The sequence below is a fragment of the Aulostomus chinensis genome, chromosome 2, assembly GCF_037954235.1.
Source record: "Aulostomus chinensis isolate RoL2024-O1b breed Wild chromosome 2, RoL_Achi_v1.0, whole genome shotgun sequence".
NCBI lineage: Eukaryota > Metazoa > Chordata > Actinopteri > Syngnathiformes > Aulostomidae > Aulostomus > Aulostomus chinensis.
Genome location: NC_141321.1, coordinates 2,895,051 through 2,915,009, shown reverse-complemented (window position 1 = coordinate 2,915,009; position 19,959 = coordinate 2,895,051). Strand labels below are relative to the sequence as shown.

Sequence of the window (19,959 nt, the reverse complement as noted above, 5' to 3'; positions counted from 1 at the left end):
AAGGGTTCAGTGCTTTGTGGCTTGGGTGGCAGTTCAAGGCGGGGGCCTCAGGCATGGAAGGTGGCTTTTGGGACATGAGGAATTCGTCTCTGCTTTTTGGTCCTCTTAGCTCCATCAGGCCACGACCTTCAACACTTGCTGGGACAGTCCACAGCCGAATGTGAGGCGGCTGGGATGAGAATCAGCACCTCCAAGTCTGAGGCCATGGTCCTCAGTCGGAAAAGGGTGGTTTGTCCACTCCAGGTCGGGGGGGAGGTCCTACCTCAGGTGAAGGAGTTTAAGTATCTCGGGGTCTTGTTCACAAGTGAGGGTAGGATGGAGCGGGAGATTGACAGGTGGATTGGGGCGGCATCCATAGTGATGCGGGTGCTAAACCAGTCCGTTGTGGTGAAGAGGGAGCTTAGCCAAAAGGCGAGGCTCTCGATTTATCGGACAATCTACATTCCAACCCTCACCTATGGTCATGAGCTTTGGGTAATGAGCAAAAAACAGCGAATACAAGCGGCCAAAATGAGTTTCCTCCTCAGGGTGGCTGGGCTCTCCCCTAGAGACAGGGTGAGAAGCTCAGTCATTTGGAAGGGACTAAGAGTAGAGCCGATAATCCTCCATGTCGAGAGGAGTCAATTGAGGTGGTTCGGGCATCTGGTGAGGATGCCCCCTGGACGCCTCCCTCGAGAGGTGTTCCAGGCATGCCCAACTGGGAGGAGGCCTCCCTGGAGGGATTATATCTCTCGGCTGGCTTGGGAACGCCTCAGGATTCCCCTGGAAGAGCTGGTGGAAGTGGCTGGGGAGAGGACAGTCTGGGCTTCCTTGCTGAGGCAGCTGCCCCTGCGACCCGGACCCACTGGATAAAGCGGAGGAGGACGACGACGACTTTTTTTTGTGAAAGTGTGAAAAAAATGGAAAATTGAATAAAATAGTCCAGTTTCAGAATGCTTGGATGGTAAGAATGAGAAAAGTAATTGTGGGAATGGCGTGAATTTTTGGAAAATTTTAATATTTAAATGGAATTTCTCTGATGAACATATGTGAAAATGTTGAACAGATTAGATAAGTCCAAAAAGGCAGTGGAACAAGTAAAATGAACTTTGAAGTATAACATAATAGTCAATATTTGTGAGTCTCAACCAAAGAGGTTAGATGAGCAGGAACCCTTCACATTATATATATATTTTTCATAGTTACACATCTACCTGCTTGGCGGTTTTCACTCTCTCCACAGTTTGCATCTTTGCAGTACAAATAAGTAATGTTTCTCACTTCTGTTGGTGTTGAGGGTTCTGTAAATAGGATTGTTAAATGGATATTTCAGTATTTCTGTGGGTTCATTACGTTCTGACACATTGGTGATGTTGAGCAGACCCCTGGCTCATATGTCAGCAAATTTGATGAAAGGCAGAGTGAGCATTCAAAAGTGATGTGCTTTTTTATGAACTTTGTCCTGGTCAGAATAGCCTACATTGGCTCTTTTTCAAGGATGAGATAGCTCTAAGCAGGGGTCAGCAATTAACATGCTAAACAGTCGGGGCTAACAAGAGGAAATATCAGTATTATGTTTCGAGAGGAAACTTGACAGCGAAAAGAAGATTGAAAGACGGATATGTTCTTCCCAGCTGGTTTCTTGTCGCTCAAATCATGAAGATTTAACACCCTTTTATTGTTGCTGTGGATGGTGAGAATCAACACATCTCATCTCTATCACTGGCATTTTAAAGTCTTCATAAACAGCTGTCTTGTTTTAAATGATCTGTCTGGTTTATTGTTTGATCTGAGAGATATCAGCTTCTGAGCGAGACTCTTAGTAAGAGAGCGAATGGTTCGGCTGTACTTGTTTATTAGTTACAAATTAAAAACAGAGGAGGGTGACATCACAACAATACAGACTGTCTGTCACTCAACACAGCACAGAAGCACAAACGTAAAAATCAAGCACTGGCAGAGAGCTTTGCATCGTGCAGCAGCATCCCATGTGTCAGCTGTATTAGGCCAGCAGATTAAGACGGCAGTACTGCAGCTGCTGCTTCCTGGCTCTGCATTGTGCTGATGTTTCAACAGAGGGCAAGCTGACCACCATGTACAGTTGGTAAGTCACTGACTGGGCATTGGTGTCTCATATAACCCAACATCAAAAATAACCAAACTTTCTCTTAATAAGTGATGTCATCCAGAGGATTTTTGAACAGTGTGGAAAGCTGATGTGAGTGGATGTAACCTGCAGTCGTAAAACATTGCGTTGGGCTGGATTAATCAAATTTCATTCATTGATTTTTCAAAAGGTAAATATGAATTTTCGAAGTCCACTACTCATTTAAACAGCCTATCACACATTTTTGGCTGATGGATGAATCCATTCTCTGGAGCAAAAGCAGCAAAAATACGCATTTCCTTTATTTATCTTTTTAAATGGGAGTTGCTTTTGTTCAGTCACTGGATTCCCAAAACAGCCTGGCAGGGATGTGAGTGCTTTGTAAGGTGTGCAGCTGCAAAGGATTGTCAGTCCCATGAGTAATTTTCAGCTCCGCAGAAATAACTTCACGTAAGCAACAGTGACAGTAAGCACAGTCACTTGTCTATTTGTTAGGTACACCAATAAAAAAGTCATGTGGTTTTGCAATAATGAAAACCACACAGATTGCTAATGCTGTGTATGTGTGTGTGTGTTTCCAGATGTGTCAGGGGAGAGCAGTCAGAGTGGAGCTCAGTTCCAGGGGCGCCCCAGTGAAGTCTGGTCCCAGTGGCAGAATCAACATCATTCCCAACAGGCTGGGGAGCAGCACACACACCCTAACACGAGCCAGACTGAAGTCTTCCAGGTAAAACAAAGACAGTCTTATTCACTGTGTTGCTTTTGGACCATTGAGCATTGTGTCTTTCAGCAGCTAACTGCTGATAACACAAGATACAGATACTGTTTGTGATATGTACACCCGTAAACTCTAACCCACCCCCACTGTGTGTCCGTAGGACATGTTACCCATGGCTGGAGATCCTACCCAGGGAACAGCCAACTACAACATTGAGGATTTCGCTGACCTTGGCATGTTCCCACCCTTCTCTGAGTAATGCCTCCCTCTCTCCATCTCTGTCTGTCTGTCTGTTGCTCTTTGCCACCACAGACAGCAGAGGAACTTCACTGATGTTTGCATTTATCTCTCATGTTATGTCTCATTTTTCGATATTGCTGGGCCAACAATACCCAGAACAGTGAATGGTTTCTTCAAATGGTTCGAAATTTGGTATGTGAACAGAACCCAATCCCTGAGGGTGGAAATAGGGTACAAGTATTTAATTTTTTTTATGCATCAGGTCCTGGTGTCAGTTTAGACAGGATGTCATTTACATCAGGTAATGTCGGAAGTAATCAATCCCCATCACAATACCTGCAGTCATTGGACAAACAATTATAAACAGAAATAACGAGAAACCCCTGCACTGCCTCTTGCCACAAGCATCCAGATGCATACAATGCTTATGTGAGCATTGAAGACGTAAACCTCCATCTCTGCCTTGAATGCCATTACTGGCTGAGGGAAGCTGCTGTCTACACTGACACCATCAACCTTACTGTGCAGCGTCCAGCTATATGTAGTGATGTCCATAACTCTAGAGAAAAACCTGATGCGATTATAGGAGGATTCAGTGTAATACAATAAACAAAATTAGAAAACAACTCATTGTAGGCAGTTGCTAAGCTAAGGCGCAAAGTGCACTTCATAAAGCTAACTGCTAATCTCACCAGCCTGCTTTAAAAGGGAAAAACCGCCATACTGTCAAAGCAAAGCGCAGTGTTTATTTACAAGTGTATTTGGTGTTCTTAAGCTCTCGCTACTTGACTTTATTTCTTAATAAGCTTTTCAACTATCCAGAGACTTAATTATACTTTTGAGCGGAGGAGCTTTTACATGATAGATTGTATAATGTCTCTGACAGATGGATGGGGGGACCTGAAGCAGACATATTCCTTTGCTAAAGATCTCAAATCGTCTTTGTTTGTAAATACTGTGATTTTTATGTCAACTCCAGTTACTTTCACACAGTACATGTTTTCTGTGTAGGTCTTAATGATATTGTGTGCACTGTGAGTACATATTTAACTATTGGAATTTAGTTAGTCTGTTAATTGTACATTGAGTTCTAGGGCTGTATAAATTGTGCAAATGTGACCCATTATTTTTGTGTAACAAACCGTGCTTGTGACAATAAATTCTTATTCGTTATGTGTGTTCTATTCACAATTTAGTTCTCAGTGTTCAGTTGTGTTTCATGTTTAGAATGGGGTTTTGGGAGAAAGGTGTTTTTTTCTCACCTGAACATAAAAAAACATAAATGTACATGACTGAACGCTGTTTCACATACTCTTTATTTTGTCAAGTTTATGTTCATCTTCTAAAATGGCAAAGGTGAGGAAAAGGTCATAGTCATAAGAGAAAAAGCAGGAGCAGCTTTTGAAGACACCCTCAAAGAATTACCAAGATGTACAAGCAGTAACTGAGTCATTTAATGAGGCCTGTCTGGCAGGTCCAGAAACTGAGTCAGGAGATTCTACCCAGATAGAGCGGACTTCTACACACAGGTAAGCCAAAAGTGTATCTGAGGATTTCCTTGCAGCAAGAGGGGGTTGTTTTCTCCTCTCTGCTGTCAAACACTTACACTGGTGGTGTATCAGTTATGTCCCATTCTCCAATTTACTGCAGCAGAAGTGACAAGCCCACTGGTCCTCACAAATGTCACATAGACTAGTCTGAAAGCAACCAAAAGATTTCACCACTATTACACAGACCTTAACAAGCAGGATGAAGTGGGCCTCGATGGAAACAGACTTGATGATATAAATAAACACTAGTACCATTTTACTGTTCACACATATAGACAACAAGGCTTGATGTCATCTGGACAGGATATTAAGGTTGATCTGCATTATCAGTGTATTTAAACCAGTGCGAAAGAATAAGTAAACATGACGAGAGGGATGCAAAGGTATAAAATTGGGACTAGGTAATGGGTAATGTGTTACCTTTCTGAAAACACTTCGTGAAGCCTGTGTCTATAATACATGATAAACATACTTAATTCGTCTGTAGTGATGTATAACTATAGATAAAGCACTCGTGATCTTTTCCATCGTCGTCTTCCGCTTATTCCTTACTAGTAAGGGTCGCAGGGGGGTGGAGCCTATCCCAGCATCTATGGGCGAGAGGCGGGGTTCACCCTGGACAGGTCGCCAGTCCATCACAGGGCCAACATACAGAGACGAACAACCATTCACACTCACATTCATACCTACGGTCAATTTAGAGTATCAATCAGCCTAGTCCCCAAATTGATGTCTTTGGACTGTGGAGGAAGCTGGAGTACCAGAGAGAACCCACGCAGGAACAGAGAGAACATGGAGACTCACACAGAAAGACCCCGCGCCCGAGCCGGGACTCGAACCCGGAACCTTCTTGCTGTGAGGCCACAGTGCGGACCACTGCACCACCGTGCAACCCCTTGTGATCTTTTATGATAAATAAAAATAATGAAATCGGTGGAAAATTGATTATGAGTACACTTAAATATGCAACTGTGGACCTTGAGCAATTCCCAAATATTCAGAACAACAGTAGGATTTGGCTTAAAACAACATTTTAAAAAGTGATGTGGATTTTTGGAAGTCATTTTTTTCCACATTTACAACAACATTTGTAAACCTAGAAAAATCTTACATTGATAAATGTAAATATTAAATGTTAAATATTAAATCCAAATGTTAAATCTAAATGTAAATGGTAATCTCGATGGTCCTTTCTCCGTGTGGCGCGGGATACAGTATATGTTGTACTGACTACAGCCAGCCACCAGGGGGCTCACTTTGGCTGAGTCGTACACTGCACCTATGCACTCCACTGTGTCGCTTGCGCTCCCGCGCCACACGGAGAAGGGACATTGAAAACTCAGCGTCTTTCAAATGAAGTTTCTGCCAGCACGTTTTTGTTATTTTAGGTAGTTATTATCGTGATAACATCACCCTAAACCCCCATCCCCCATTGGTTTTAATCCGATTTTTCAATCCTGGAATGAACAATCCAACTTTCTCGAACTTTTATTTTGGTACTTCCGGTTTCCGGTAGTGTGAATGTGAATGTTAGGTAAATATTACTTTCGCACGGAAGATTTAGATTTAACATTTAGATGTAGATTTAACATTTAGATTTAACATTTAGATTTAGATTTAACATTTAGATTTAGATTTAATGTTTACAATTCGATTTAATATTAGGTTTAGATTTAACATTTAGATTTAACATTTAGATGTAGATTTAACATTTAGATTTAGATTTAATGTTTACAATTCGATTTAATATTAGGTTTAGATTTAACATTTAGATTTAACATTTTGAATTAGATTTAATATTTAGATTTATCAGTGTAAGATTTTTGTGTTTACAAATGTTGTAAATGTAGAAAAAAAATGACTTCCAAAAATTCACATCACTTTTTAAAATGTTATTTTAAGCTAAATGTGACAAAATCCTACTGTTGTTTTTTACAATGGGCTGCTTTTCAAATGGCACCCCATATAATATATCATAATAACTTTACATAATAATCCTTATTATAATGCATTATAAGGTGAATATAATTTACTGTTAGAGATAATTGGGGGTTTAAGTAATGACATTCCTGTGTAATAGGCAGATGTATGAAATTACAAGTTAGTAAAAGTCATTGTAAGTCGTCATTATTTGCTTTGAGCAGAGTGTTAGAGACTGAAATTAAATTAATGCAAAAACAACACAGCACCAAAAAATGAAATAAAAAGAACATCTTTTTACACAAATATGTGTACTTGTACGTCCTTGCCTCAGCCCTCTCTGAATGAGGCCACTGATACATGAGGTGATTTGGGGGACACTACACAGTTGGCCTATGAATACATTTTACAGTGAGGGCAGTAATAAAAACTTTAAAAATTCTAGATTTCAGACTTTATTAACAAGTGTATGTTGGCATATCAACGTGTGTGGAAGTCAGAACAACACTGAAACCAATCTAAAAGCCCACGGGGATGACTGCCTCAACAATCTTTGTGGCCTTATTTTATGAAAACGCTTTTCACACCAAAGATTCTTAAGCCAGTGCCTTTCAAGATTATCTGAACCTTGGTTTTGTCTACTGAGTGTTACTGCATTATCACCAGTTTTGAGTTGAATCATTGCATCACTGATGGATGGTGTTGTAACGTGCACAGCAGAAGTCATAGACAGAAGTTATAGAGCAGTCCCACACCAATATCCAAACCAGGGCTGTCGTCTTAAAGAGGCGGGTAAAATTTCAGTTGTCCATATACAGTCCAGGACAACAACAACTGAAAACAAATAAAGAACAGATCAATTTATGGCAATGGCTCAAATGCAAGTGAAGTCGCGCAACTGGGAGGGAACTGGCTTTCATAAATAGCACTTCTGGAAGACAGCAATGAGGGAGAGAGGGGAAGAGAAGCAGGTGAGATGTATGATTTTACGGGGACAAGTATTGTTCCACTGCAAACATGATGGAAGGGTTCAGAGCAGGGCTGGGTGGTAATACCATAATACTCTGTACTTTGGTATATGAAGTAGCAATTGTGTCACTTTCTTTACCGTCATTGCCATTAAGTCATAAACACGATGACTATTGTGTCTCATGATGTGCTGTGTTGAATTTCATTTTGTGTGTAAATGTGGAGCAAACTCTTTCCCAGCCACTGGTGTGCTCCACTTCTCCAAAGGCCAAGCTGCTTCAGATTCAGCTTGTGGACAGAAACAAGAGGTGACAAAATATGTTTATGCTAATGAGTATGATGAATGAATCATCTGGAAACACTTAGGCAGAGACTGAAGTAGTGAGTACGATTTTTATCATGAAAGGCAAAGACTGTTGCCTCACAGCAAGAAGGTTTGCATGGGGTCTTTCTGTGTGAGTCTGCATGTCCTCGGTGCCTGCGTGGGTTCTCTCAGGGTACTCGGGCTTCCTCCCACAATCCAAAGACATGCAAGGGGGGACGAGGTCAATCTAAATTGACCGAAAGCGTGGCTGTGAGAGCACATGGTTGTCTATCTATATGTTTTCACCCTGCCACGGAATGGTGACCTGTCCAGGTTGAACCCCGCGTCTCGCCTGAAGGCAGGTGGGATAGGCTCCAGCCCCCCTGCGCCCCTTAACAGGATAAGTGGTAGTAAAAGGATGGAGGGATGGATTTTTATCATGGGATAATTGATATCCACTTCCTTATTGTCCTGTTCACACATTTAACACATTCATTTGTGTTTCTTGTGATTTCTTGTGATCAGATTTCCCTTCCCTTATGCTCATGTAAATAAGCACCCACACAGAGTATGCACAATTTTTATGTGCATTTTGTACCATGACAGTTCATATTTATGGTGTTTTAAAGTCAAAAGATATGCAGTTATTCAACTTTCTTCAGAAGAAGATCATTAAGAACCGCACAAACTTCTGAAGGAGGATGCATCCCCTGGATATCCAACTCTGTGGCAAGGAAAAGGCAGAGAGCCTGCCTCACTGTATCAGTACTATGATCCTCCTGAAGTACCAACTGCACACATTGGAGGACCTGATGGCCAGATTTTACAGTTCCTCTGCTCCTCTGGTCCTACTACATTCTGACAAGCGTAACCTCACGGATTTTGTGATCCATAACTAGGTTTTCCATCACCATTTGGCTTTAGCTCCACCCATACCTGCTTCCAAAAGATTATGGCCACAGTCTTTGGTGGCATCCTCCAGTACTTCAGTTTGTTGATGAGGTCAGTTTGATGGTACCGTCGTGCACTGAAAATTTTTAACACCAGAAAACATTTGCGCTATCAACCAAGAAGAGGCTGATCTTTGGTCAATGGCTTTATTGATTGTGTGAGGTGATAATTAAGGGCACATCAAGCATACGAGCAATTGTGTGCCATTGCAATGTGCTTCATTGGATGCTCCCTTACATAAACATAAGATGTACACACACACACACCTTAACCTGGAACACAAGGTACATCCATTGCTTCAGATGAGAAGCAGTCCCTTTTCGTGAGTTGAAATGCTTGCACCACTGAAATACTCTGGCTTTAAAGGGAATTACATGAGGCACTCTGATTGATTTGATTGATGTCATGCCCAAAACACACTTATGAAAAATTATGTGATTCCAAAATCCCCAAACACCATTCTTTTCTGTTATTGTTTTCTCTCAGGGCATGTGGGTTCGTCAAGTGTCTGTCCAAAATATTTTCCATCAGAAATCAAGTGTTTTTAAATTAAAAGCTCTTTCCTATTGGATGTATGTATTTAAAATTATGTCCACCAATAAAATAAAATATTATATTATGATCGGAGGGTTGCACAGTGGTGCAGTGGTCAGCGCTGTCGCCTCACAGCAAGAAGGTTCCGGGTTCGAGTCCCGGCTCGGGCACGGGATCTTTCTGTGTGAGTCTCCATGTTCTCCCTGTTCCTGTGTGGGTTCTCTCTGGTACTCCAGCTTCCTCCCACAGTCCAAAGACATCAATTGGGGACTAGGCTGATTGATACTCTAAATTGACCGTAGGTATGAATGTGAGTGTGAATGGTTGTTCGTCTCTCTATGTTGGCCCTGCGATGGACTGGCGACCTGTCCAGGGTGAACCCCGCCTCCCGCCTGTAGATAGGGACCCGCGACCCTTAATGTGTAGGAATAAGCGGAAGATGACGATGGATGGATATTATGATCGGACAACTTAATAGACCTGCAAAGTTGCACAGGATAAGATCAGAATTGTCAGGTGGTCCACAGCAGATCAGTCAACATGACAGCTGATAAATTGTGTGCCCTGCATCCTGTCAAGATGCTTTCAAGATATGATACATTTGGCTGACACACACACACACACACACACACACACACACACACACACACACACACACACACACACACAGATCCGTAATTCCCCACACACACATTTTAGTAAGTCATCTTTTTTCTCATAGATGGTGGATTAGTAAAATGTACATCCATCCTTCAATAAATCAACAATAAAATTCAAGATGTTACATCTGATCATGAAATAGTATATTTGTCTCTTCAATCTTAAAGACTCACTCTGATGAAAATCATGTTTTTCATGTTGTTCACATGTGCATGTGACATTTTTCGAATTGCATTTCTGAGTATTTCTGCATTCAAATCGCTGTGAACCAATGGCAGACCCTGAAAGGCAGGCTCAAGCAGACTGGCTTTCCCATGTCACAAAGCCACTGGGCGGGCTACGAGGTCCTGCCCTGCTCTGCCCCGCTCAGACTCTGAGGAGCAGAGAAGATGATGGCGGGTCAACACACATGTGCTGTTGCAGGTTGCAATGCTGAGAAGAAAGATAGTGACATTAGCTTTCATAATTTACCGAGACCCTTTGTTGTGAGAGAGCAATGGATAAAGTTTCTTGGTCATAGCAATATAATGAACCACATATTGGTTTGGAGTCAACACTTTAAGGAAGACTCTTTCACCAACTGGCAGCAGAGAAAAATGTGCTTTGCCAGTGTAACAGACTGTTTATATTACATTGGTAAGAGAGACAAGTGTCTCTCTGGGTTGCCGTAGGGCTGATGTTTTTACTTTTGTGGGTTTTTGTGTGTCTCAGAGGTGTTCTGGAAAATAAAGAGACTGCTGAAACTGCTCAGGTCTCCAGTCCCATTTATTATTTTATTAACCCTGCAGTATTGACAAACCCAAGACCCTTGGCTACATTGGTAGCAGCGGTGGTCTCTGGTAAATTGTAGTTTGTGTGTACGTTAAGTGCTGCATCATTGTTGCACCGTATGGTTTGTTTTATTAGCTTAGCTGCCTGGCTAACCTCTTGCGGTGCTTTGAAGACTAGGTGCAGCAACCTTACCGAAATGTGGTGTGGAGACTAGGACCCTTATAAAACCACGACAAATACTCACCTGGCAGGGACGTCAAAATCGACCTTCCTGCTCCTTTCACTGGTGATGGGAGTCAGAGCTTCCTCAGAGGACAAGACAATTGGACGTGACCGTCGACACGACTGCAGGCACCGGCTGCAGCTTCAACGAGGAGTTGGTGAGGATTCTCCCTACTTGCCTCGGCAAGTCAGCGTTTCTGCTCTGGGACAGCCAACCTGAAGTAGCCAAGTTGAATTACGTTGTAATTAAGGAGAGATTCGGTGCAGCGTTTGGACAGAAACAGTTAATGGATTGCTTCTGGGCCACCCTGTCAGCTCAGGTGTGTGGTCCGGGAGAGAGCCTGGAGGTATACACAGCGGACATGAGCGACTGGTCACAGAGGCATTCCCAGATTGTGGTGATGTCGCGCAGAGAGAGGGGAAGTTTTGTTACTTCCTGGTTGGTCTGAACCCAATGTTGAAGGTCAAGGTCTCAGCCATGCTACCACCCTCTCGGCTACAGCAGGCCCAGTCAGTTTGGATGAGTCTCCAGTTATAGCTGAACAGAGAACTGTACTGTCTGACCTCCTGACAGTGGAGGTTCTACATTGATTATCATCATCTCACACCCCCTCCCACATGTAGATGATAGCTTGGATACCCTAGCTGGCCTGGCCTAGTTCAGCACACTTGACTTTTCTAATTGCTACTGGCAGATGGAAGTGGCCCAGGAGGACAGGGAGGAAACGGCCTTCACAACCGGCCAGGGCTTGTATCAGTGGTGAACCATGCTTATGGGCTTCACTAATTCTCCAGCCACATTTCAAACCTTGATGGAGCTCACCCTGAGGGGCCTGTCTGTATGGTTTACTTGGAATCTGATTTACAGCCACAAATTCAAGAACCATCTTTTTCACCTAGAGGAAGTCCTGTGCAGGATCCAGCTGGCTGACCTGAAGTTGATTCCTGGGAAATGCCACTTTGCCAGGGATCATGTTGTGTTCCTGGGCCATGTTGTTTCCAGGGATGGGCTCCAGCCGGACCCACGGAACACTGATAACTGAGGACTTGGCTGGCCCCCCCTTCAGAGCATTTGTGGGCCTAAGTTCCTACTATAGGAGGTTTGTGTGTGATTTCTCTCACTACACTTCACCATTAAAGTGGCTGACAGGGAAAATGTGCCCTTTGAATGATCAGCAGAGTATGAATCAGAGTTCACCTACCTTAAACAAGTCCTCACTTCCTCTCCAGTGGTTACTCTGCCCAACTTTACGCTTCTTTTCAAAGTGTATACTGACATTTCCAAAGACTCTGTCGGTGCAGAGCTGGCTCAAAATGAGGAAGATCATGAGAAAGTGGTTTCCTATGCCAGCCAGGCCCTGAGCTTTGGGCTGTGGCGTGAGCAGTACCTGAGTTTAAACACTATGTGGGACTGTCTGCATTTTCCATTATGATTGATTATCACCCTCTGCTGGGCATCAGGCTTATGGCAATTGATAATGACCCCACTGGACAAAGAAGTGGGTGGATACTGGAGTTGGACAGGTTTGACTGGGTCATGTTCCACAAGGATGGCTCCCACCATAAAAATGCTGATGCATTGTCCTGCTGGCCTGCGTCTCCTAAACCAATTGAGCCAAATGCCCGTTCAGCTGGACTGCCCACTGTAGCCTCAGTGGGTGGATATGACCCCCCCTCTGCCAGCAAAAGGGGTGCAAACAGACCAGGCCCCTGTCTATTTGCTTTGTTGCAGTGATGCTGAGTTGCAGTCATTACAGTGGCAAAACTCAGATATTGGTACTCTATTGGCATGGCTGGAGTAGGGCACAGTGCAGCAGCCCCACAGACTCCCTAAGTGGTCTTCTGCCTGTCTGAGGAAGCTATGGACTAAGTTTCACCGTCTATCTGTGATTGATGGACTGATGTGTTGCACAGCCCTGCCTGCAACACCTGGGGGGAAGGAAATTCACATGGCGGTTCCAGCTCCTATGATGCTAGAGCTCCTTCAGCGAGTGTGGACCGGCTGCAGTGCACTTCTCTGCTGAACGTGTGTGGAGAAAAGACCAGGCAATCCTGCTACTGGCCCTTCATATTGAGAGACATTGTGATGACAGTGGTGTGAGCAATGCAGAGTCTGACAGTCTCCCAATTCCTGAACCCTACATGTTGATGCATGGTGTTCCAGGAATCCTGTATACAGACCAGAGCCATAAGTTCGAAGTGATTCAGGTGATTCAGAGCCTCTGCCAGTGGCTGGGGATAAAGAAGACATACACCACTGCCTACAACTCCAAATCTGATGGCATGGTGGAGCAACATAACAGGACTTTAATCAACCAGCTGCCCAAGATGTTGCTTTCCCGTGGAGGTGAGTGGGACACATATGTAAAATATGTTACTTTTTTTTATTCCTTCTACCTCATACATGGACGTAAGGCACAGGTGCCTGCTGATGTGCTTGGGCCCACTAAGAGTCTGGACTGCCAGGGCTCTGGATCCCTGATGGAGTATGCATCAGCCATTGCAGAGCAACTGGAGTCAGCCTTCAGCACAGCCAGGCTTAACACAGCAAATGCAGAGTGGGTGCACTGGTCTGGCTGAATAACCCCATTGTTAGCTGTACAAAGCTGGCACTGCACTGGAAGGGCCCTTATCATGTGGTCCAGGTGCTGGCTTCTGGTGGAGAAGCTGCCCTGACATACCGCATCATCAACCCTGTGGATCCAATGGAGAGGGCTTAGGTGGTTCATCATTGCCTGTACCAACTGTGCCTGTATCGCCTCTCGCCCCTATGTGTGTGTATATGTGTGTGTGTGTGTGTGTGTGTGTGTGTGTGTGAGAGAGAGAGAGAGAGAGAGAGAGAGAGAGAGAGAGAGAGAGAGAGAGAGAATTTATTTGTCTGTCAATTAGAGGAAACACTGGTTCTGCTGAGGAAAGGTGTCACACACAGTATAATTGCCACGAGACAGTATGGGCTGGAACTTGAACCCAAACACAAACCCTTTACAAAGAAACAACCTCTCTGCAGTTAGCAAATGCTAGGTGACCTTGAGTACATCATAAAGGTACAGGATGAACACATCTGAAAAATCTTATTTTCGTCACCCTCCCACCTGTCTGCTAGTCCATCACAAATGTTGTAAAGCTTAGGAAATGCCAGAGGGAAATTCAAGCGGTTGATCAGATTGCACATTGTGACAACAAGGAACTTGGGAAACTATTTCCTCTCAAATCAATGCACAGCTTGTTTAAGAGATTGCACTAAAAATGTTAAAGTGCCAAGGAGGAGTGATGCCAAAGCTGTCAGTTTGTGTTTACAAGACAAATAGATCAGAGCTTTGCCATTCCTCACACACTTGATAAGATTTCCTAAAGTTTTCAAAGCTTATGCAGCACTGATATAACCTGAGTGGGATGGCGAAATGTCACAGTACATTTAGTACTTATGTGAGCTATGATCCCTGAAACAGAGCCAATGCAGGTGTTTAAAAAAACAAAACATTTGAGGGTTAACACCTGGCCCTGTGCTTCTCTTTCCTCTCTACCCCTCTCTCTCTCTCTCTCTCTCTCTCTGTCTTCTCTTATCCCCCTGCCCCCACCTCTCTCTCTCTTCTCCTCCGCTCCCTCTCTCTCTCTCTCTCCTCTTATCCCTCTGCCCCCCCCCCACCTCTCTCTAGCCTCTCCCCTACCATCCCCATCTCTCTCCTTCTCCCTCTCAACCACAACCGGTCGAGACAGATGGCAGCCCACTCTGAGCCTGGTTCTCCTTGAGGTTTCTTCCTGTTAAAAGGGAAGTTTTTTTTTCTTGCCAACGTCGCCAAGTGCTTGCTCATGTGGGAATGAAGATCAGTAACCCATGGTGGGTCATGGCAGTCAGGTTATCATGGGATTGAATTGTTAGTTCTGCAGCTGATATTTCTTATTGTTCCTTTGTTGTTGCCATTAGCCTGAAAAAGGTGAGGCTATTTTTTCAAGAAAAAAAATGTACATTAACAGTCATGTTTGCCGAAATTTCATACATTTGAATCAAAGAATCCCTTTAGAATGTTTCTGAAACACATCTACAGGTCCTCCTCCATAGTGTTGGCCGACCTGCTGCACCCTCAAGTACTCACAGAAGAGTCATAAATCTTAGCAGCATGCCTAATTTTTTTCCATTTCTTTTTTCAATCGGCAATGCTCAATCCTTTTGCAAAGTAGCTCCAAGGCTGAATTGTTGACAGCAGCTCACACCTATGTTGTCCTTTCAATATCGTGGCAAGCTCAACGAAATGTATAGAAAATAAAAACAGAGGAGGAAAAAAAGCACCCTTAGAAGAGGGCTGGGTCCTACAGTACACTATGCACTTCACAGACATCAAAGCAGGAAGAACCTTGAGCGCTTTCAGGTGGTTTGAGCCAACAGGATCAACCCAAGAGCAGAAAGGAAAGAATCACGCGCCTCGCCTGACCACATTTGTTTGGCGAGATGTGCACAACTCACACAGCAGATCATTAAGTTTATGCAGCTGATCAATTGTTTTTTTTTCTTGTTTAACACCAATGTGGTCCTGCAGGCATATGAAATGACAAAAAGTACACAGGACTGTTTCAAACACAAACATAGGGTGTTTAAAAATGCCCAAGTGGAATACCTCAGTATCAGAGGAAACATTCAGCAGCAATGCAGTGTTGTCAATTTTCATCAATCAAATCAACAACTGACAATTTCTGTTAAGAATACTGGAAATAGAACATCAGGAGAACACTGAGGATCCTTCTGAAATACCCAGTAAAAAAAACAACAACAAAAAAACAACTAATACAGAATACAGCACAGACACAGTTACAAGCAGGGGCAGTTTGAATCATCCGACGTACAACACCCCTTGGTCATACACACCACAGTACTGTCTCTTGACTGAACTGTTCACCCACTAACATATTTTTAACTTGCCTCTATCTGCCTGGGATTTTGTTTTGACGTCTGCCAGTGGCTGTTGTATGATTGTTACTGTCTCCTGTCCTTATTCTCTTTTTTGTACACTCAGGACTTTGGAATGGGGACTTTCAAAACTTCATTACTGTATCGTTTTGAGTCCAGAAAGATTTTCTCTAAAATAAGTTCCCTGAGGCAGCACGGTGGTACATTGGTTAGCTCTGTCACCTAACAGCAAGAAGGTTCCAGCTCAGGCACGGGGTCTTTCTGTGTGGAGTCTGCATGTTCTCCCTGTTCCTGTGTGGGTTCTCTCTGGTACTCCTGCTTCCTCCCACAGTCCAAAGACATCAAGAGGGGACTGGGCTGATCGAGTACTCTAAATTGACCGTAGATGCGACTGTGAGTGTGAATGGCTGTCTTTCTATACGTGTCAGCCCTGCGATGGGCTGGTGACCCTTCCAGGGTGAACCCCGCTTCTCACCCAAAGACAGCTGGGATAGGGTCCACCCCCCTGCAACCCTTAACAGAATAGAGAAAATGATGAATGGATAAGGTCCCTGAATCCTTACATTTAATGATGATAAACTAATGTAGAGCTTGTCGTGCTATTCTTGGTTAAGTTTCAAATCACTTTTAATTGGCTGTCTATCTGATGTCCAGTCGAGTTCCAATTTTTATTCATTTCTGTCCTGATAAAAGTTGTTCAACCTTGTATCTTTTCTCATCTTGTTTATTGCACTGTCCTTTGGTATCAGACAGAGCTCCCGCTGCAATCTTCGATTACTGTGAATACATATTATCTGACTGCAGGAAAGCTTGTCTTTTCATGGAAGCAGCCTATCTATGCAGCAGAAAGAAGGCTATTTTGAATTTGGTAGTACTATAGAAATCCACAAAAAGGGCTATTGTCAGGGTAATTATCTTTTGCTCAAAAGACACCCTCAGCAACCAGAAGGCTTGAACATGGGAAAACCAAAACACACAGCACACTAGGGGACCCCACCACCAACATTAGCTTGCAACTACAGGGAAAAAGAGAACAGTTAAACAAATACCCCAATAAAGGTTTCTGGCCTGAGCTACCAACTTAACAAATATCAGTATGTGTAGTTAAAATCACTACAGCCAATGATTACACATAATTAGGTGTCCGGATAGTTTCATGTGTCTGGCAAATGACTGGACTACCCTCTACCTTTGCTACATATGCTGCCCTTTGCTCATGACAGATTACTATCACTACAGGTGGTTATGCTCTCTGACTGTCAATCACTTCGTGGCAGTAAAGATTTCAAACCTTTACCACATTGAACTGGTACCAAAATTCATTCATTCCATAATGAGAATTTTTTTAATATTGAATACAAAATTGTCTTGCAATGTGATGAAGTCAGTTCAGACATGTGGGACAAAGAAGCTTCAGAGGTCCACCTTAAACATCACTTCCACTTATCCTGAATTTTGCAAAGATCTCGTCTTCCAACCTCCCATAACAGCACCCACTTGCCCTCCCTCAAGGGTTCATACCAAACAGAGAGCCTTGCTTCAGGGCCAAACATGAGGAAAAATGGGGACTCCCCAGTTGATTGGTGGGGAGTGGTGTTATAAGCGCACAGTACCTGTGGTAGACAAGCATGCCAATTACGCTTTTGAGATGCCAGCAGAGTGCGCAGCAAGTTGTGAAGTGTGCGGTTAAACCGCTCACACTAGCCATTCCTGGTGTGACGTTAGGGAGTTGTTCAGGTCGATCCCATATAATCCGTCAGGATTTCCCCCGGGTTTTGACTGTGTCAGGGACTGTAAGTAAAACACTGACTAATAATGAAGCCTAAATATTCCTGAGATCTGTAAGTGAATCAACATCATAATTAAACCTCAGAGACTACAACCAAGAACATGTCATGGCCCCTTCCTTCTGAGGACAACATGACAATTCAGCTGGATTCATCAGCAGAGCATCCGTTCAAATCCAAATTTTACAAATGACTTTTAAAGCTTAAATAAAGTTGTGCATTAAGTTATAATGCTTTGAAAGGATAAAATTGACCATACAGTGGTCTGGTTGTCAACAAATCCCATGAAATACTAAAAATGTTACCATTCAATATTTTCTGTTTTCCTTTTAAACAGTCCTATTGGGGATGGGAGGAGGCTGAGGCTCACTTTTTACAAAAAACAGCTAAAAGTTGAACCAACTTTGGATGTTCCATTGGGGCCTGCCTCTGAAGTTCAAAACAGGTATAAGCCCTCACACAAAAACTAAGAATTTCTTGTGAGTTCTCATGTAACCACACATGAACGTGATCACACTGAATTAGGCTGTTACCACCTATTGCACCATGTACTGCACCACTGAATTGACAAGCAGGAACAGACTTCAGCTTGGTAGTTGTAGGAGGGCTTGAATGTATCATTTTAAACCCACGCTAATTTACAGCAAAGAAATGGAAAATAAGTCTCAGTGACATAAAATAAAGATTTTGTTCCGTTACTTCATGTTAGAGAGTGGCTGGAGTGTATGTGTGAAGAAGTCAGTAACATTTGGTGGAGGAAGGAACAATTTTTGAAGTTGAGGCTAACCCTCCAAGATTCCCACAAAAGCACATGTTCATATATAAATTTTGAGACAATGGCTGCAATATGTAACCCATTCACCAATCCATCATCAACCATGTTTCGGGGTCGGGGGAGGGGGGGGGGTATCACTGGAGAACAGTTGGGGTACACCTTGGACAGGTGACCAGTCCATCATTGCAGTCAAGAGACAGACAACCATTCACTCTCACAGCTTCAAGCAATTTTGAGTCCCCAGTTGAACTAACAAGTGTGTTTTTGGTGTGTGGGAGGAAGCTGAACTGAATTGGTGTTAAGATTATCCATGCTGGCAGGTTTATGATCCCATTGGCTGATTAAAAAAAAAAAACATATATGTATAGAATTCTGTCCCATAGGTTCAAATATTTCAGTGCAGAGACTTTTCTCTTCAGAGTAAGATTAGGTGTACGAGACAAATGTTCTATTTTTGCTTGAACAAACAAACAAACAAACAAACAAACAAACAAACAACAACCATTAGCTGACAGGTATTTTCCAAAGAACTAACATTGAGCATGGCCAGTTGATAGCTGGACCCTTTTATACTGTATCAGAAGCTCGACCTGGACTCTTATCTCATTGGACTATGGGTCTCTTCTCTGGCTTTTGTGTTTCACTGGGTTTTTAGTGACTACTCTGAAAATATGTGTCAGCAGACCCCTCCCTCTTTGTATCACTAGTTAAAGAACTAGTTTGAAGTTCACATTCTGTCAAAGATTAATGAGTCTGATGTCATTGGATCTAGAATGTTTCCTCTGATTTTAATTATGCTGCATTCATCGGCAGTCAAATAACAATAATGTTGTGACAGGCATCTCTTCTGCATTGTGAATGTACTGTTGTATGTTTTGGTGGGTTTACAAGATAGGAGTGTCAGGTATTTTGGAGCAGCTCAGTATCTGAGTGCTCTTTGTGCTGCCTCAACCACAGTTTTTTTTCAGTCAGGACTTCATGTGCAGGAGCTAGCTTGTAAACAGCAGTGAATACTATTTGTGCCTTCTTCATTTTTAAGATAGGATAAGCAGGTGTATATTTGATGGGGGATTTTGCAAAAAGCACACACCAAACATACAGTACATAGTAGCATTTATCAGATTATTGCGTATGTTTTAATAACAAAACATATCTGGAGAGGATTTTTTTTAACTCGTTTATCAAAAGCCAAAACGGATATCCGGTTTGACCGGATGTCCGGCTTGTCGTATGAATAGCACTTTTCCCCCAACATACATTAGCAACGGTCCATTCAAGGATAGCAAACAATGTGTTATGAAGGTGGAACTCTTTGCCCGCTTCCCCCGTTCTTGTTGTGATAGTGGGAGTCGTACTAATATAAGCTTGCGCTTTAGTGAATCTCTAACGTTAAAACAGAGTTTTGTTGCTAGCAACCTGCCAAGAGGTTAGCGCGTCAGCTACACAACCGAGACCCGAAGCCACCTGTCACCTCAACACTGCTCATTCCAGCCTCTACATGGAAAAAAATAGGAGTTAAGACCCCTTGACTATTTTTGTCACCACAGAAGTGAATTAACCAGGTAATCT

At 43.1% G+C, this 19,959-nt stretch overlaps 2 protein-coding genes across 4 annotated transcripts in view; both read left to right on the top strand.

Moving 5' to 3' along the window:
- arnt2 (aryl-hydrocarbon receptor nuclear translocator 2) overlaps positions 1-4,279 on the top strand; it is a 152,492-nt gene extending 148,213 nt beyond the window's left edge. For both annotated transcript variants that reach the window (XM_086223068.1, XM_086223060.1), the window contains 2 exons: positions 2,668-2,813; positions 2,965-4,279. In XM_086223068.1, coding sequence (XP_086079194.1) covers positions 2,668-2,813; positions 2,965-3,063 — 245 coding nt within the window. In that variant the 3' untranslated portion in view covers positions 3,064-4,279. The remainder of the gene's footprint in view (positions 1-2,667; positions 2,814-2,964) is intronic.
- Positions 4,280-19,612: 15,333 nt separating this feature from the next.
- The window catches only part of abhd17c (abhydrolase domain containing 17C, depalmitoylase), a 15,301-nt gene continuing 14,954 nt past the window's right edge, over positions 19,613-19,959 (top strand). For both annotated transcript variants that reach the window (XR_015119129.1, XM_086223044.1), the window contains exon 1: positions 19,613-19,959. This exon is cut by the window's right edge and continues 493 nt beyond it. The gene's annotated coding sequence lies outside the window, so the exon portion shown is untranslated.